At 41.1% G+C, this 18,435-nt stretch overlaps 3 protein-coding genes across 11 annotated transcripts in view; 1 reads left to right on the top strand and 2 right to left on the bottom strand.

The window, feature by feature from the left end:
* Window positions 1-12,068, bottom strand: part of UBR3 (ubiquitin protein ligase E3 component n-recognin 3) — a 108,917-nt gene extending 96,849 nt beyond the window's left edge. For all 3 annotated transcript variants that reach the window (XM_027911537.1, XM_027911538.1, XM_027911539.1), the window contains exon 1: window positions 11,608-12,068. In XM_027911537.1, coding sequence (XP_027767338.1) covers window positions 11,608-12,053 — 446 coding nt within the window. In that variant the 5' untranslated portion in view covers window positions 12,054-12,068. The remainder of the gene's footprint in view (window positions 1-11,607) is intronic.
* On the top strand, window positions 9,965-17,449 carry METTL5 (methyltransferase like 5). 3 transcript variants are annotated; one of them, XM_027911574.1, is made up of 8 exons: window positions 9,965-9,976; window positions 13,649-13,770; window positions 14,400-14,514; window positions 14,934-15,115; window positions 15,493-15,575; window positions 15,862-15,913; window positions 16,593-16,642; window positions 17,345-17,449. In XM_027911574.1, the coding sequence occupies exons 2-8, from the start codon at window positions 13,662-13,664 to the stop codon at window positions 17,396-17,398; spliced, it is 645 nt and encodes a 214-aa protein (XP_027767375.1). In that variant the 5' UTR covers window positions 9,965-9,976; window positions 13,649-13,661; the 3' UTR covers window positions 17,399-17,449. The 3 variants fall into 3 exon arrangements, with proteins under 3 accessions (XP_027767375.1, XP_027767374.1, XP_027767373.1); XM_027911573.1 differs by lacking the exon at window positions 9,965-9,976 and adding an exon at window positions 11,663-11,759; XM_027911572.1 differs by lacking the exon at window positions 9,965-9,976 and adding an exon at window positions 13,273-13,321.
* The window catches only part of SSB (small RNA binding exonuclease protection factor La), a 29,216-nt gene continuing 27,898 nt past the window's right edge, over window positions 17,118-18,435 (bottom strand). For all 5 annotated transcript variants that reach the window (XM_027911561.1, XM_027911560.1, XM_027911562.1 and 2 more), the window contains 2 exons: window positions 18,263-18,394; window positions 17,118-17,569 (listed from right to left, as the gene is read on the bottom strand). In XM_027911561.1, the coding sequence (XP_027767362.1) occupies window positions 17,472-17,569; window positions 18,263-18,394 (230 nt within the window). In that variant the 3' untranslated portion in view covers window positions 17,118-17,471. The remainder of the gene's footprint in view (window positions 17,570-18,262; window positions 18,395-18,435) is intronic.

Genomic DNA, 18,435 nt, shown 5'->3' with positions numbered 1-18,435 from the left:
AGGAAGGAATTGCTATGCTGTGTGTTCTGAAATTTTTTACAGCCCACCATCCCCCTCATATATTTTACATTCTGTCAAAAGATGTTTTCACTGGTTACAGTTGCAAGCTAAGGGAGCCACTGTAACAAAACATGCAGGTAGAGTCATTCTGAATCCCAGTTTCTGCTAAGCACAAGGCTTCCCTCCACAGAAAACAAGCAGCTCTGCTCTCCATGAAGTCAACACAAACGTGCCAGTTCTGAATCAGTCCATGAATTATCTCAACTTTACATGAAACAGAGTTATGAATATGTCTTCTCTTGAGATTCCTAAGAAAGCTCTATCAAATTACAAAGTGTGCTATTATTGCTCTATTAATACAGATTCTGTAAAAATCAAGAAAGAACCCAAACTCAATTCCCTGTAAGGAAAAGTTCTTTCACTGTCACATGCACAAGCTACAGCAGGTCCAAACAGGAAACCATTTCCAGATAACAGGCCCTAAACCTTAAAGCAGGGATACAAACATCAATTTACAGGAAGAACCATATTCTGTTTCTATGGTTCAAAAGCTGCACTAATAACATACTCAAAGCTCTATCGCTTTACAGAGTGTTATTAACCAAAATGCCAGACAACGACTGGAAAGTCTTCAGAGTTAGGACAGGGGTTTTAACCAAAAAAGAGACAAAACCCCAAGCTGTGTGAAGGAAGAAACAAGCTGAGACTTCTTATACACGTCAAAAGAGACACCTGTGACAAACTTTTCAGTGGGTTACATGATCACTGGACAAAGCTATTCCATAATCAGTTCCTTACACTTCTAAAAGAACTCCCTCTTTAACTCCCAGTTAAAGAATTGTATATCAACATAAATGTACATTTCAAAACACTTAGAGACTATCAAAATAGGACTTTAGGAGGCAACAAAAAGGAACATTTTCCAAATCTCTCCTGGTATCATTAAGCCTCAGAAATCCAACACTTGGAGCAGGAGGAAATGTAATGAAAAGTGGATATAATCTAGATAAGAAATACATTTTTTTCTGAAGAAGCTCAAAAATAAAAACAACATTGGAGAAGAAGACTGACAAGCTAACTGACAGATCACCTTGATCTAAGCTTTTTGACTTGATTTGGAGAAGAAGACTGACAAGCTAACTGACAGATCACCTTGATCTAAGCTTTTTGACTTGATTTCAACATCATAAAACACTTCTCCCAATAAGCCTGACACTTTTATTTAATCTTTTCATAGTTCATGTTTCTCGGGTTAAATACTGTTCCCTGTAAATATTTTTACTGTTATACTACAATGAAGTTTAAGAATAGGAGTATCTCAGTGAGAATGCAAATTCATCAGCCAGAGATATTCAAGCCCTATCTCACCAAAGATCTAACGTGGAAGTACTAAAATATAGGTCTACATGAACACAAAAATCACAATCTTTTTCCACTATTCTCTTCACAGATTCAAAGGTATATTCTGCCTTTGGTTTTCTATGTGTCATCCTAACCTATAAATCACTTTTTCACAAAAAGATAAGGTTAATTTTAGCAAAAGGAAAGAATAAACAGTAAGTTCCAATTAAATAAAAACTGAGCTTTAACAAAGAATGTTGTCCACATGACTTCCAATATAATTCTGAGATTTCTTATGCTGCATTAATATCTTATTTGTAAAATTTAGAATATAATTTATTATTCACATAAGCAGCATTAATATTTTCTGAATAACCTTCATGTCAGACTTTCCAGATTCATTATGCTCTTTCCTACTATTTCAATCTTTAATAATTCTACTGTAAATTTCTAAAAGGTATTTTAGAAGTGTCTTCAGGTAAAATAACTCCTTCCCTTTAGGTTACAGTTGCACAACCTAGTCAAACTAGGTCAGTCCTGCCACCATTCTGTCGTCATCCCTCTTATTTGTTCCAGCACTGGCACTTGACTGATCCTGTGTTAAACCAGCTCAGAAGCTAAGCTAGCAGAAGTTATTTACCTTTAAAATATATAAATAAATTCACTGGGCTAGATTAAATCCACTACCACTCAAAGACCCATCTCCTTGAAAATCACACTGAAATGCCCGAATCATTGTGCCATCACCCCCTTTCCTTGTACACCTGACAAGGGAGCAAAACACAGAACAAAATCAGCCAAAACCCCAAACACGGCAGAGCAGGAAAATGCCATCCTGGCCAACCAGCACATCAGCTGGATACAAGGCTGACCATGAAGCCAACTCTTCTGCTTCAAAGGAGAGTTTTTTAACTTCCCCAGTTATCACAACAGCTGATAAATGTCTTCAGTACCAGCCAGGCCACACCTTTACAGCTTTTGAACATTTGATCAGTCCTTCATCCACTACATCCCACAGTGTCTCAAGTTTCAGTCGCATTCCAGAAACTTGACGTAAGTTCATGCACACATAGAGGGACTATTTTTACCCACACTTTTCTCTTGCTATTTTGTTCCCTGCCTCCCCATGTTTAAATGTCATTTGTTTTCAACTGGATTATAAGACTGTCAAATGAAAGCATCCCTTTTTCACCAATCTTATAGTGCTGCAGCATTAGGAGTATCTCGCTCTTGACAGAAGCTTTTAGGGACAAGGATTTGGGACCCAATGACAGGACCCAAATGAAAACTGCTGGAAATCTATTCCTAGGCAAAGAATGTAAAGCTCTACTTGATTCTTCAATTCAGGAACAATAAGTCATACTCAAACTGAGCTTTTTCTAAAGATGTAATGGACCGTTTTGCATACTGTATACCACGTGACTGTCAGCACAGGATGTTCCACAAAGTATTCAAATGAGAGAAATTTTGCAAATAAGATTTAACACACGCTTTAAAAAAAGAGTATGGATTCTGTCCCCACTGTCAAACTAACAAGTAAATACTATTCTTATATACTCTAAATCTACAATATAGATGCGAGATGCAAAATATTTTTTGAGTGCTACAATTGCCTCTCAGAGCTCTTATGCACTGATTTTTTTAATTCTTTACATAATAGTAGAGTTTTTAAATGGTTTTCCCTGCTTTTGCCGTTCATGTATTGAAACAAATCTTAATTCAGAAATTAATTCAAAATAAAACTTGAATAAACAGGATTAAAAAATTACCTTGGTGAAAAAAGGCTTTGATATGCTTTACGTGAATCCACTGTCCCTAACAACAGCAAACACAATTCTAAAGAAATGCAGAGACATGAACCTACTGCTCCTATTAAGTTTAGCATGTTTCCCTCACACACCCTAGTAATTAAATTTCATTGGTTAAATTCCTTTCAGCAGCCAAACAGGCTTCCAAAAGTGAATCAATATGGTACTGACTTCAAGGTCCAAGGAATGACAGCTCTTCCACTAAATGAAAGCTGCAAGCTACAGAGGAGTTCATAGACAAAGCTGAATACTTGCATTTCTTCTACTAGGGACTCTGACAAGAAGCAAAGCCAACTGAAAAGACATCAGACTAACCCTTCCAACGAGAAAATCTCCAAAGCAGAGACACTAGAGTCAGTGGCGGAGGACAACAAAACACAGCAGAAGAATTAATGGCATCTCCAGAAAAGACAAACAAAAATACCTTTAAAGGACATCTCTCAAGGCTTTAAGCCTTCATGACAAAGCTGGTTAGCCAGGATAGGAGGCTAGAAATCACAGATTAGACTCTTAGAAGGTATTCCAATCCTTGCAGAACAGCAGGAAGAGGCAGTGAGTCACCAGAAGCTCCCTTGGTGCTCGGGGCTACACTGAGCAAAGCAAGCGCTCCAGTGCAAAGGAAAAGCAGGCAAAGCTGCTCAGCAGAAGAGCATTTCTATTATTGTCTGTTAGCCCTCAGATGTAAACATCTTGTATAGTAGATAAAACTACAACGAGTTCATTAGTATACAAGTACCCACTATCAATCAGAAACAGTAGATGTGGCAATTTCAGTCATAAGGTCTTTTTTAAGGAAAAACAGAGTGAGAATGAGAAGGAATGGACTTCTGAGAGCTGAAGCTGAGCCTGTGTTTAAATGGACCCACAAAATTGTTGCATTTGAGCATTTTGATAGACAACAGAACAATTCAAGAGAGTAACACAACCTTCTGCTGCAAAAATATCGTCAGAGAAAGGGTGAATGCTCTGGAATATAATTACTGCACCATAATTGCATCTAAGTACAGCTTACATTTACCTAGTCTGATCGAAAAGCCTCAATCTACACACAATTTGAAATATATTTGTACAGTAACAGACACACAGTTAATTAACTTCACAAATACAATACCCAGTCTCTTTGGTATAGGTTTTTCAAACATCACAACGATTGTAAAGTAAAGCCCTTACAAGTTACAGGGTCTCAGTTATCCTGTTAATGGCAATATTAAGATTCTTTAAATTACCTTAATTCATCCATTTGCATGTAAGAATACAGTTTTCAACAGGAACTTCAGCCTTCTCAGTTGAGAAAAAAACAGTACTTCTTAAAGGACCCGTTAAATTTAGTATTTCACTGTATTAAAGAAGGCATTGACAAGAACACTCTTCAAACTCAACTTAAAAAGTAATCTTTATAAAGGTTAACATTAAAAAAAGCACACAAGAAAAATATTTACATTCAAAATTCTTTTGCAACATGAAGCCTAAAGGTATCATCTTCCCCCCACACACACACAAACATGGACATTGAGATAGAAGAATTAAGATACAATCTACATTCTAATTCTGGATGCTTAACTTAAATATTTTTAGGATCTGATTTTGCAGAGTTCTTAGTCTTACCCAGCATTCACAAAGCAGAATTCCCAGCTGACTCCAGAAGTAGGTCTGAGAGACAAGCAGATCAGCAAACAGAATATTTGGTCCAGAGCCCTCATTAGAGTTATGTTTGCTTGGCCCTCAATCTTCCCAAACCATTATAAGTTCACATACAGTCTCCCTGACCAGTTGCTTTCAGAGTCCCATCACTTACTGACCTTAAAGTACACAGACAGTACATCTTCTACTTAAAGAACAAAAATCGAGTTTTCAAAATAGATTTAACAAAAATACTTTCTGGTCAAGAAAATTTAAACAGGTCAAACATATGGCATGTAGTATCTTGACCCAAATACTTCATCTGATAAAGTTCTAAGTGACTGCACAGTGCTAGACAAACGTAAAAACAACCTTCATTTCTTCAGGATTTGACTGAGAGATGTGAATTTTAATAAAAGCTATCAATTTAAGCTGAAGATAACACTTTGGTCAGGCCTCCAACAGACAGTGTGCATATAAAATAATCAGCAGTTTTCTTAAAAAGTTAAATGCCCCTGTTTTTCAGGCCAGAGCTATTATCAGTGCAGGCATTATGCAGAAACAAAGAGATGAATCCTGATGGAGACAACTGAGTTTATTATTTAGTCCTTGTTACTGTAATAGCTAGTAACTCAATGTAAAGAAAATTCATCTTATTGCTTTCAAAGCTTACTACCAGAACCCTTTACAGAGGAGGGCACAAAAATACTGTTATTTAAAATCACCTGCAGTTGCCAGATACCATTCCAGAATTTTTTTTAATATAACATTCCTGATATTCTACAAGTGATAAGGAAGCATGGTCTGAAATCTGAATCAACCTACATTGTCCTTAAGAAAGATATAAAAGACAACAGTTCTTCAGGAATGTGTTCCCTAAACATACACCCAAAATCACATTTTTTCCATTGCCAACAAATCCATTGACAGCCCTATATAGGTCAGATATGTACCAAACACTGTTTCAGAGACCTCTAAAACACCATCTTTTCTTGAACTGAATATATACCAAGGCAAATAAGAAAGCAATAGACAAGTCCCACAGTAAATAAGCCAATTTTGGATTGGGCAAGATACACAGTTGTCGTATTGTGTGAGCTCAGCCTTCACATACTGTTGTGTTTTTCAAATCAGACTGGCCCTATCAGCAAAACCTTTGGGGTAAAACCATCATTTACTTCAAGTTTGTTCAGTAACTAACTCAGCAATAGTTCAGGCTTCTAAATATTTATAATTAGGTATATTGATACATTTGAGCATCTTACTGATGACTTTGAAACAACTGCACATTATTCCAGAAGCACATATAAAGTACACATCATCTAGTCAGGCCACAGTTCTAAAGGTAGTAACACAAAATTAGCACTTGGTTGTTAACCATCTGGAATATGAGGTTGATGCAGTCCTAATTAGACATTCTTAAAAGAAATCAAGTCAGGCAGGTTTGTGAGCCGAGTGTGTAACATGATGGACTTAATCTACACGTTGATCTGAAATCTCTTTTGCTTTCCAAGGAGAAGACCTAACATGAAGCACTACAAAAACTACTGAATGTTACTGTGGCATCCTCAGCAGCAATACAAAATACTGACCCTTATGTATAGGGGAGGCATAAAGGAGGACAGAGGGAATCAATTCTCTATAAATGCCTGGCAACTTGAAATGCTGTGGTCAGTGGGAATCCCAGTATGAATTCCTGTACTTTGCATGTGGATGATCGTGGTGGAGTTTTTGTTCTGAAGATCACATCCACCGGAAGTTATATGACCACGGATTTATCCCAGACTCTCATGCCAAGCTAATAGCCAGTACAGCTCAGATTTCTCCTCAGTCCTTCCCTGGTAGCTCAAAAGACTTCAAAGGCTGAAAAGTTGCATGGGGTTGATAGAGATCCTAAAAAATGCAATTTGTACCAGATCAGCAACCCCAAACACAGATATTTTTATGTAGTTTCATAAAGCTCAGAGGCTAAACTCCTTGGCTACCTGTATGGTCTCAGCCTGTTGATAAAGCAACTGTTTCAAGAACTTCTTGAAGAAAGTTCCAAAAGAGCACCCTTACCTCTTGGCAGCTGCAACACCAAACCTAGCCTAGATCCTGGAGAACCGAAACCTTCCTGTCTATTGCTAAACACCACAATTTGACAGTCATACTGGAAGGGACAAGCTAAAGCAGCAGCATGCTATATGTATGCTAAACAGGTGATTCACTCTTGCAAGACACTCCATAAAATAACCACATAATCCACTTCATGCCAGTAAAATTACCTGCATGTCCCTGAACTCAGCCACAAGCAGATCTTCTTTGATCTTAAGTGGATCACACTGATACAATCCAAGATGATAAAAGAAGCTTTTCCTGATGAACATGCACAGAATGCATCCAAAAGTAACTAGTAATAATAGCTTTCTCAACAACAAGCTTGCATTTATTGTCATTCTATTTGTTAAAGTTTTCACAAGTCTAGAAGATGAAAATGGTCCTTTACCCTTACTTAGAAACAGAAAGTAAAAGAAATAGAATATAATCTCTCATAGCTCCCAGTCAGCACAACAAGGCCAAGGCCATAAACTACCTCTGAAAAAGGATAAGGAATCAAGTCAGAAGGAGGGAAAAAATTATACAGGGACAGAGTGGCAAAGGTCATCAATGTAGATATCTACCATCCAAAATGTAAATTTAAGTAAAACTATTCAGTAACAATTGCTAGGTGCAAACATTTTAATGCACTGAAAAAACAGAGTCAATTCTAAACAAATTAAAGCAGAAAGAAACCAAGCAGCCTAGAAACTAAGAATATACTTCTCATTTTTGGCAGCAAGAGGAGGCAAAGAGAATTGACCAGTTTTTTCATAAGGGATTCTGGTAGACCCAACAGATACATCAGTCCCCAAGAGAGATAAACTGAAACTGTGTAGCTCCAACAGATCTCCACGAAACCTACAGTGATTCATACTCTTAAGACACAGAGCTAAACTGAAAGATAAGTAAGGATCATTAGAGATAGGACTGCAGAAAGTTTAGAGTACATGAAAGTGCTTTTGAACACGCGACATACACCATCGATCTATAACAATTACCCTTCTTATAACTATAGGACTTTTCACTTGATAAAGAAACAGCCCACTGCTGCAAGTGGAAATTGATAATGCCTTAGTCCCTTTGATATAAGTCACAAGAGAAGGCAACACTATGTCGATGGAGCCATCGGTTGCCATAACTACTGTGAAATACACAGCAAACATCAATGCAAAAGCCTGCTAAATGAAATTCTTAACCTGGCTTTTTGGTCTTCAGGATACGCAACTCTTCATGGAGATATTATTCTTGTTGCACTGTAATGCAGCACTAAAACATCTGCTTCCCACATGATTAATTTAACAAATAAGTCAACGCACAGCGCAGCATACTCTGAAACAGGACACGGGGGAATGCAATAGCCCAAATGTAGAGGCTCTCTATCAAGTTATTGTCTCCAGATTTAAAGGAGAATCAGAACAAGATAGCCACAGAAACAGGATGGTACTCATCAATGACAGATCACTGACTAGTTATAAGCTTTATTATAATCATATGGCATAGGGTTTTCTTGAAGTTTATTTTACAATCTATTACGTTTCACTATAAAACAAGACCAGCTACCAACCAAAACCACTCCAGTCTGAATTTTCCCCTGTCCAGCCACATGGGGTTTTCTTTCCCCAACATATGAACTCACTTGGACTATGAACATATGTCTACTATGAATGCTTTAGAAGTGAAGATTTTGCCTTCTTCAGAACATTATTAATTATCTCTGAAGGAGCTGCTAAATTTCATTTGCAAATAGTTGGATACCACATGGAAGACAACAACAAACAATTTTCACCAACCGACATATCAATGGATCTTAAAATCTATTCAACTTTGCCACAGCTAGAGTGTTTAATACTTTAAGAAGCAGTCACACTTACAAACTTGGTATTTTCTAATGTCTACATTACATTCTAATAGATCAGACCAACTACAATTAACTTAATCATCAAGAACACTGAAATCTGCATGAAAATCCAAAGGTTCAAAAATGTGACGATCTGATTTTTTTAAGTCAAATGAGTATCACACAAGGTACCTAAAGCAAGTCAACATCCATCTATTACACTATATTCCAGCTTTTTATAAAACCATCAGAAACAAAAACCCAACAGTTATCTCTAAAATATTTAAGTAGTAGCACAAGATTAAAACAGACATCCTCATACTCCAGACCAAACCATCTCTCGATGTACAGTGGTCACACTAAGGAAAATGATATTTCAGATTCTAAACTGGAGAGATGTCCTTTATAGCAGAGCAGTTAACTAAGACTTCCTCAGAGTGTTTTTTGAGATGCACCAAATAAATAAACTCTGAACATGGAAACCAGATAACAAGAACCAAGAGAAACAAAATATGTTCCTATAATATTCATATACAGTATCTACACAAAATTTTATCTGAGCAGACAGATGGTAGATAAAGTTCATAAGTAGGCTCCACATTTGATTCCCTTGCTATTAATAGAAGCCTAGGCTGTAGTGGCCAAGGTTATATCGGGCTAGACACACTGCAGTTTTCCTGAGTCTACCATGAAGGCCTCCTAACTTTAACAGGCACAGCATTACCTTTGTAATTGTGCAGTTGATTTGTATACACAAAGTTAAATCACTTTATCTAAACATGCCGCATTACAGCAATTCAAGTCAATAGGTAAAACTCCAAGTGTGTTTGCACACAATGTTTTTACATTGGTTTAAGCTTAATTTACTTTGTCTTGCACAGCAAACAAAGTTTCTAGTTGACTTAATTGCAATAACATCAATTCTTATCATCATCAGCAGAAGTGACCTTATGGTAAATGCAGACACCCCATATGCTGTCCTGTATTGTCCTCCTTATACATCCATGAGGACTGGAAAATCTACTGTTCAATGCCAACTGTTGTTTCTGAACAAATACTGTGTAATTCTTTATTTCTAATAATCAAAACTCCTGAAGAGACCTACCTCACACACAGACAATTTACTCCCAAATTCTACCACCAAAGGTAACAAGTAGGGTAAATAGATACAAGGAGAATATTCATACTTCTTCAGGGTTTGCATCTGTTTACACTGCAAATTTAAGCATTTTTATCTCTTCTTTATTAAACCATCTTTCTTCAAGAAGAAAATTTTAAAATAAGAAAGGTCAACTCTGAAAGCTATGAACTCCAGGATGAAAGCAGTATCAGAAGTTATTCTTAATATTCACCCTAAAGTAGTTCAATTTGTCTGTGCTCTATTAAAATCCTGCCACTAAGTGGAGCCCTAAGTCTATTCCACAATGAACAGTGAAGAAGTGACATTAAATATTTTTTCTACTTCTCAAGATCAAGGGGAACTGTTACTTCAGTGATACTGATGAAAATAGAATCACCAGAATTTGAAAAAGAACCAATAAAGAAAGAAATTTCAGCAGTAGCCACTTGAAACCACCAAAGATTAATGAAAACAAAAGGAGGAAAAAAAATTCTTCCACTGGAGGAAGTCTATCAATAAGAAAAGATTCCACCAACAAGGAAGAATGAATAAATGATGAAGGCAGACACTATGAGGAAAAAAAAGGGAAAGAAACATAAGAAACAAAGAATGAAGCTACCTCAAGGCCTAGAGCAGGAAAATGGTGACTATAGACACAAGGAATTGAAGCCAAGACAACAACATTCAAGGAACAGAAAAAAGAAGAATTAATGAAGTCTCTAAGAATAAATGCAAAAATAGAAGGAATCTTAAGATGCTGATTGAGTGACACAGAATTATAGACTGTAAATTCAAAAAAACACAAGGAGAATGTTTTAATATTTCTGTATGTTCCTGAAGTTTAGTGCCAGGTATACCACAACTCAGGATTCAACAGCATGCCATCTCACTCCAGCTAAGACAGTCAAGACAGACTATTCTAGAAAGTTAGTCAGAAGAGAGGCCTCAGTCAAGCACTCCAAAGGGTCATATGGTAAAGTGTTTAGCTCTGTGGTGAATGAACAGGAACACAAGGAACTCCAAAAAGACACTCAGTTGTGAAATTTGAAGTTAACTGGCTAGGTATTACCTTCACCCAGTAACTGGTTGACTGATCTTTCCTTTTACCATTGAGTACAAAGCAAACAAAGGAGGGTTTAATGAGGTACCACATTCCTCTTCTTCTGACCAGGCACTTCAGTCTTGCCTCCAATAGGTCTGCGTGCTTAGAGAGTACGAAAGACCCTTAACTTCCACAAAATCCTGCCTTTGTACTCAACCAAGCATTACCGAATTTCTCGATTTAAAGCTAAGGTGGCAAGATGAACTGTAGACTAGGAAATCAGATAAAAATGGCTCCCCTGTTACTCAATCTGTTCACTTTGGCTTATCTGCTCACATGATGTCCCAAAGTATTTTGACACACTTCACGGCTGGCCGTGCTAGGCCAAGGTTGCTAGCTGGAAGCTGACAGGTACTGCCTCCCATGCACTCCGCCTTATCAACTTTCCTGGAGGCAGGCACTCGGTGCAAGGGCAACAAGATTCGCCAGAGCGTTCCAATAAACGGCGCACACACATCAACAAGGCCACCTCGCCGGACCGCGGCCAGGGCCGGCGGGAGGGAAGGCGGGGCTGCCCCCCCGCTCGGCCCGCCGTGGTCCGACCCACAGCCCGGGAGGGCGAGAGGCGGCCCAGGAGGCAGCAGGTGCCCCCCTTCGCGCCCTCCCGCCGGGCGTCTCCGGGCACGGCTCCGCCGCCCGCGGGGCCGCCCCCGCCGGCAGGTGCCCGCCCGCCCCGCCGCGGCCGCCCGGAGCTCACCCGGCCTCCCGCATGACGTTGCTGTCGCCGCAGTCGCAGGCGCCCCCCGCCTGGCTCCGGAACATGTTGTAGTCGTGCCCGGCGTGCTCGCCCTGGTGGAAGCACTCGGCGCACAGGCTCATGCAGGGCGAGATGCCGCACGTCCGGCACCGGTAGGCCACGAAGTTGGCGGTCCACACCAGGCCGCACAGCGTGGCCGGGTCGTAGGCCCGCACGGCTTGCACGAAGCTGTCCCAGGGCTCCCCGCCCGACAGCAGGCAGCGGCACCACTCCAGCGCCTCGCCCGCCGCCTCGCCGCCGCCCGGGCCCGCCGCCGGGGCCAGCACCCGCTCCAGCACCGCCCGCAGCTCCGCCGCCGCCGCCGCGCCGCCCTCGCCGCCCAGCGCCGCCTTCAGCCGCGCCGCCGTCGCTCGCTTGTCCCGGCTGCCGGCGCCGGCCCCCGCCATGACGGGACACCGAGGGGCCGTTACGGCCGCGCCGGGCTCCGGCTCCGCGCTCCCCCCGCCGCCCTCGCTCCGCTCCCCGCCCCGCGGCGCCGCCCTCTCGCGATAGCCGCGGCACCGGCGCCCTGCCCGCCGCCCGCGCCCTCCCCCCGACACCGCCTCTCCCCTCCCCTGACACCACCCTCCTCTTCCCCCGCCCCTGCCCTCCCGCCGCCCTCCCAGCGCGCAGGTGCGCGCCCCACGCCGCCCACGCAGGGCTCGTGGGTGCCCGCGGGCTCTGAACGTGGTGGCCGGTCGGGGGTCTCGGCAGCCCCACAGAGCGCGGAGGGTGCAGCTCGGCCGGCCGGCGGCCCCCCACGGCAGCGGAACCCGTTTGTTACCGAGCCGCGCCTTCCGTGGAGGGGGTGCCGTGAGACGGCGCCGCCGTGTCCGGGCCGCAGGAGGCACCTCTGAGGCTTCGGGCCGGCTGTTCCACGCTCGCTGCCATGAGGCGGCCCCGCTGGGAGGGCAGAGCAGCGCCGGGCTCTGGCAGCAGCCCTGTACCCCGGGATGCCCGGGCTGTCCGCAGTCCCGCGCCCGGGGACCGCCGTGCGGCTGCCTGCGCACTCCCAGCGGGAGAAAGCGCGAGTGACCGTGCGTCACACACCGATCGGCTGTTTTAAATCTCGGTAAACAGATTTTCAGCTGTGCAGTGGAAAACGTAAGAAGAAAAATCTGTCCCTAAAGGAGAGTAACCTTCTAGGCGACAGCAACGGGCCCCAAGGCAGTTGCCTGTCTTCTGGCTTTGCCGCTGCTCCCTGCCGGCGGCTTGTGATGTGTTGCGGTTCCTTAAGGGCAGGCAGTGTGGGGCACGTGGTGTGTGCAGCGTCTCCCACCAGGATCGTAGGAAGAAAAATACGGGAAAAGTAGGTATATCTGTTACTCTCCTCAACGACCGCCCTTCCCACCGGCCGGGCAGAAGTCCTGTTCCTTGCTCTGTCCCTAAAGGGCGCTCAGCAGCGGGACCGCCGGGGGACACACCTGCAGACCGGGCCATGGCAGGCACCGAGCAGCGATGACACGTGAGGTTGCAATAAAACGTCCTGTGTTTACAATACACGACACCACAGCTCCCGCTTGTTAATTGAACTGAGGGAGAAGTCCCGCTGCGTTTCATCCCCGCAGGTGCCCGTCAGCCCGGGAAGGGGCGGGCAGGGGGCGGGGCGCCGGAAGTGTCGCGGCGGGCCCGGCCCGGCGGGGCTGCGGAGAGCGGGGCCGTGTGCGGGGCTGTGGTGAGGGGGAGCGGCCGCGGGCACGGACCTTGGGCCAGGCGAACTGGGGGGGTTGGTGGCGGTCGCTGGGGCTCGATCCTTGCCCTGCTTTGGGCTGGGCGGCGGGCGGTAGACGCGGAACCCCGGGGGCCAGCGGGGAGCGGCGCTGCCGCGGTCCGGCGCTCGTTGTCCGTCATCAGTGCGCCGCCAGCTGCATCCCGGGAAACAGCTGCATGGGAACACCCGGCCGATGCTGAGGAATCCTGGGGGATATTAAATATAAAATAGTTTAAGATAATATGTCCTCTATTTCTATTATTGTAACTGATTATGCACTATTTTCTCTAGTTAAACCTTAAACATGAAGAAATTAAAGCTTAAAGAACTGGAAAGCTGTCTTCAAGAAGTTGATACTTTTGACAGTCCAAAACTACTCCTCGAACAGTATCCAACAAGACCTCATATCGCAGGTAGAGGTGACCCACAGCACTGTTGTCTCTTCTGCTAGTTCTTCATCAGCACTTTTCATTAAAAAAGGTTTTTTCTTCTGCATTATCTCCTTTGAAGACTTTACACTAAAAGTAGTTAAGAAATTGTTTCGAACAAGAATGTAATTATTTAGAAGTATACTGGTAATGTACAATCCCAAAATCAAATAAACTGATTTAAAAAATAATGTGATAGAAGCATCTTAATGTCTAACTGCAAAAGCTGGCTTGGACTTACTTCATGACACACAAAACCAATAAAAGTGTATATAGAGACACTCCTTCATACCTTAATTGTGGGTTTTTTTTAAATATTTTACGTCCTTCTATCATTTTTCTTCAAACAAATTTAGAGGCATACTTTTTCCACAAACAACACTCAAAGCTCTATATGTAATCTCTCCAACAAAAACTGAGAGTTGTACAACTCATCAGAATGTTTTTGGCTCTTCACATATAAATGAAAGAGAATTACAGGCGGTGAGAATATCAGCTTAATTTTGCATTACAAGAAACCCTTAGTTAAGAGTTTTCTGAAGGCAGGCATAACTTTTCTTGATTAATCAGGTGTATATTTGATATTATTCACCTGTGTTGTTTTTTTTCCCCAGCGTGTATGCTTTATACAATTCACAATACTTTTGATGATATTGAAAACAAAACAATTGCAGATTTAGGATGTGGTTGTGGCATGCTCAGCATTGGAAGTGCAATGTTAGGAGCAGGGTAAGTATTTCATGCTATGTTCTGCTTATGTTTTTTTCTGGCATAGAACAGTAGAAAGTAAGATTAAAACAGCAATGCTGAACTACACTCACATAAAGTATATAATCTGGTGCATAATCAGGCTATTTAATAAGTTCTGACTGTCAATAACCATTCCTACTGTGAGTGTGATGGACAGCTGTCATGAATTTTAAAGTCATAATATTTGCTTTCCCTTGAAGCATTAAATGAACTCATGAAACTTCCTTAACAAAATTGGATTTGAGAAATGGCAACAGAACTACTTGAATTTTTATCAGCACTGAATTTATAATGTATGCTTGCTACATTTCCTAGACAAAACAAGTTGTGTACCTGGATCCCTTTCAAAGCTGTAGTTTGTAGGAGACTAATATGTGATACTTTTTTTTTTTTAATAGATTCTGTGTGGGATTTGACATAGATGCAGATGCACTGGAAATATTTAATAGCAATATTGAAGACTTTGAGCTTACAAACATCAACATGGTTCAGTGTGATATCTGTTCTTTATCTGGTAGCATGTCAGATGCTTTTGACACAGTTATTATGAACCCTCCATTTGGTACCAAGCATAATAAAGGTTAGTATTTCTTAGAATCAGTTAGAAATTATTACAAACAAAGTAGCAAGGGAAATGCTTTTAATGAAACATCTCCCTTTTTATTAGTTAGCTATTCTAGTTACCTAGCATGTTGTTGATCTGGAATCAGCTTCTTAAGTACAGATTAACAGCTTCAACATTGTAGCTAAGAGCCACTGGATTTGAAATAAACAATATTAGCTATTTCATATCCCTAGCATTTTTCTTTTACCAAAAGCAATTGGGCAAGATTTAGAAATTCTTTCCGTACCCTAATGTATTCAATACTATTTCTTAAATAGGTATTATTCCAGAAAAAAAGAAGCAAATCTTTAAGCTTCCATTTAACAATGCTATTAATTCCATCATTCTTTTAGGAATCGATATGATTTTTCTGAAAACTGCTCTACAAATGGCAAAAACAGCTGTATATTCCCTTCACAAAACTTCAACACGGCAGGTAAGTCCTTGATTTTAGTACGGCAAGCATTAACCAAGCAACAAGATAGCTGGCATTTAATGATGTCTGAAGATTCACTGGTTTGTTCACACCTTTATGGGGTATGTTTGCAGTAAATGTCAAATAACTACAATCTTACATACATCAAGATAAGAATGTGATCTAATGCTTCAGCTTGAAAATCAGAAGCACAGGAGACTTCTTTAAGAAGTACAAGGGTGTAGATGTTTATAAGACAGTGTAGAAGTGAGCTTTTAAATTTACCTGTATCTATTTAATATTCTAGCACATTCAAAAGAAAGCAGATGAATGGGAAGTGAAGATGGAAGTCATAGCAGGTAATATTAATTTGTTGTTAATGGGAAAAAAAACCCAACCTTTTGTTTGGGGGCAATACCTATAACACTACTAGCCACTCATGACAGCTTGAGGTAAATTTACTTGTGATTTAACACTGAGATGACACAGGTCTTTTTTAAAAAGACTTTTTGTTTTTTCATATCTTGCTACCTGGCTAGAATACAAGCAGGCATTTGATAAACCTCTGAGGAATACATACTCTGTGCAGAAATAGGTTTCTTCCTGGACTAGATTTTGTCTTCAAGGGGAAGTTGCCTCCCTTCCTGCTTCAAAAGGAGACGGTTGCAAAAAAAACAAAAGCAAAGCACAGGTCAGTTCTCACACAAAACGCATCCTGTCCTTAGTCACCTAAATATTTTTGGCAGTTGTATAAGTATCTTCCTTATTCTTAAATAGCCCTAGCTGGAGGCTTTATGCAGTCGTGGAATTTAAGCCATGAAGTTGCACAAGTGCTTGAAGCACAACTGCATTTCAGCCATCCACTTAACTGTCTGATGTGGACAGCTTAAATGTTCAGTCATCGTCTACTCCAGAGATCCAAAGTTATCACAACAAGCCACAACAGAGGTGGGCATTAGAAACAGAAGTACATGGATGTAGGGTTTAAGTGACCAAAAATCGTCCTAGTCTAACAAGTATTCTTTGTACTCTTCACAGAACTTAGATTTGACCTACCAGCATCATACAAATTCCATAAGAAGAAATCAGTAAGTATAAAAACATAACCGAGAAAATGCTGCGGTAAATAAATTCTCCTTACGAAAATTCAAGTTTTAGGGGCCATATGTACTGGATGAGGAATGCTCGCAGCACTCTCAAGCATCAGGTTCCATTGCTGTTACTACATTGTGTAGCTGAAGAATTGAAAGGAATCATTATAATGCCAGTCAAAGCTATACACAAAGATTAAAGCCAACCCTGTAACTAGAGGTGATAAGCTAAGGGCAGCCTCCTTGACTCAACTCCTAATAGCCATTTGCTTGATCCTATCTGCAACTGGTAATTAGACTGAACTAAATGCTGAAGGCCAGAACCGTTACAGCTGTAGCATTGTTTCAGTGTTCTGTGCAAAGACTAGAAGCTTTATTCAGCTGTACCTATGCTCTTGGTGACTTGCTGCCCTTTACCTTTGCTACTTGACAGTTACAGTGTTATACTACATTAACCAGACTTCAATGGTAAGCAGTTTGAGAATTTATTGCCAGCTGCTGTTCAAATAACCACAAGATTACAGAGTCCAAAACCTTTTACATTTGAATGAGATGCCAGAAAAAAAATCAGAGGATCTGACAGTATAAACAAAACTATAAATATAAAAGTTTTCCAGGGTTGTATGTTAGGAGTAAGCATGCTTCATAAACAAAAAGAAAGCTGTAACCCCAAAAAATGAAGCTTTTCTCTACTTGTAGGTTGACGTTGAAGTGGATTTCATTAGATTTTCTGCCAAGAAATTCCTGAACTGAGGCATGTCTTTAAAACCTATTGAAAATGGAACATTAAAACCGCTAATTTTTAAAAATTTTATTTAATTTAGTATTACTGATTGTCATCTCCATTTTCTGTTTTCAGTTGTTTTGGCGCAGGTTCTTCTTTTTCTGTTTCCTCTAGTGGTCTCTTCTTGGGACTTGCTGGTTCTGCAAGATTGAATATGTGGTCATTTAGGGTAAAGGAAAGCATTACCTGAAATCTGAAAAAAAAAACAAACAAACCCTACCATGTAAGTTCAAAGATGAGTCCTAGTTATCTACAGCCACTGCTATACTAGAGGGCTTACTTATTACTGTGACTAAGGTTTTAGATGTTAAAATACCACCTTTGAAGAGCTTCATCCCTATATAACTCCGTAGCAGGAAGGCAGGTTAGAAAATAAAGGAATACAATCTGCCAGGAGGTTTCACTGGATTTTAGTTAAGCAGGTGCCATATACAATGAACAGAAGCTTAGCTCTTGCTATTCTCCAAGCTAAATACTGACAGGTTGAACTATTAGTCTTCGCATATCCTCAAGGGAAAAAAACCCCACCCTCAAGAGACTGAGTCTGTACAGTTGTGTAAAGTAGCTGATAACCACCATCTTTCAATGCAGAATGCTCTGGAAAGCCCTGCAGGACAGCCTTACCTATCTAGTAATTATCTAAGTATGCTTTCTGGACAGTCCTGGAAGGAATCAAGCACAAGACTCTTAAAGTTACTTCACTGATACTGACAAGAGGGCAGAAATACTGCAATGCAGAGACTAATCTGAAACACTTGTAAGAAACATGAGTACTTCTGCAGAAAGTAGCTCCGTGTACTAAAGAAGCTGCACCAGTGCACAGAATGACATACCTGTTTTAGTATCATCTTCACCACCATCTTCTTCATTATCAAACTTAATTTTCTTGCCCTGAAACTGTATTTTTCCTTTTTGTGCACCCTGAGACACTTTTCCTCCTCTCCCTCTTCCTTTAATTTTGCGCCCTGTGGAGAGATACAAGATCAGGAACTTTGTATCATTTGTC

Source organism: Empidonax traillii, unplaced genomic scaffold (assembly GCF_003031625.1).
Source record: "Empidonax traillii isolate 1590-97213 ecotype Southwest subspecies unplaced genomic scaffold, ASM303162v1 scaffold33:size3420811, whole genome shotgun sequence".
Taxonomy (NCBI): Eukaryota; Metazoa; Chordata; class Aves; order Passeriformes; family Tyrannidae; genus Empidonax; species Empidonax traillii.
The sequence above is the reverse complement of the archived record's forward strand: the minus strand, read 5'-3'. Positions and strand labels throughout refer to the sequence as shown.

Coding starts and splice junctions, on each gene's coding strand:
- METTL5 (XM_027911574.1), top strand. CDS start 13,662: ATGAAGAAATTAAAGCTTAAAGAACTGGAAAGCTGTCTTCAAGAAGTT. Junction 14,515..14,933: donor AGTGCAATGTTAGGAGCAGG/GTAAGTATTTCA, acceptor TTTTTTTAATAG/ATTCTGTGTGGGATTTGACA. Junction 16,643..17,344: donor AATTCCATAAGAAGAAATCA/GTAAGTATAAAA, acceptor CTCTACTTGTAG/GTTGACGTTGAAGTGGATTT.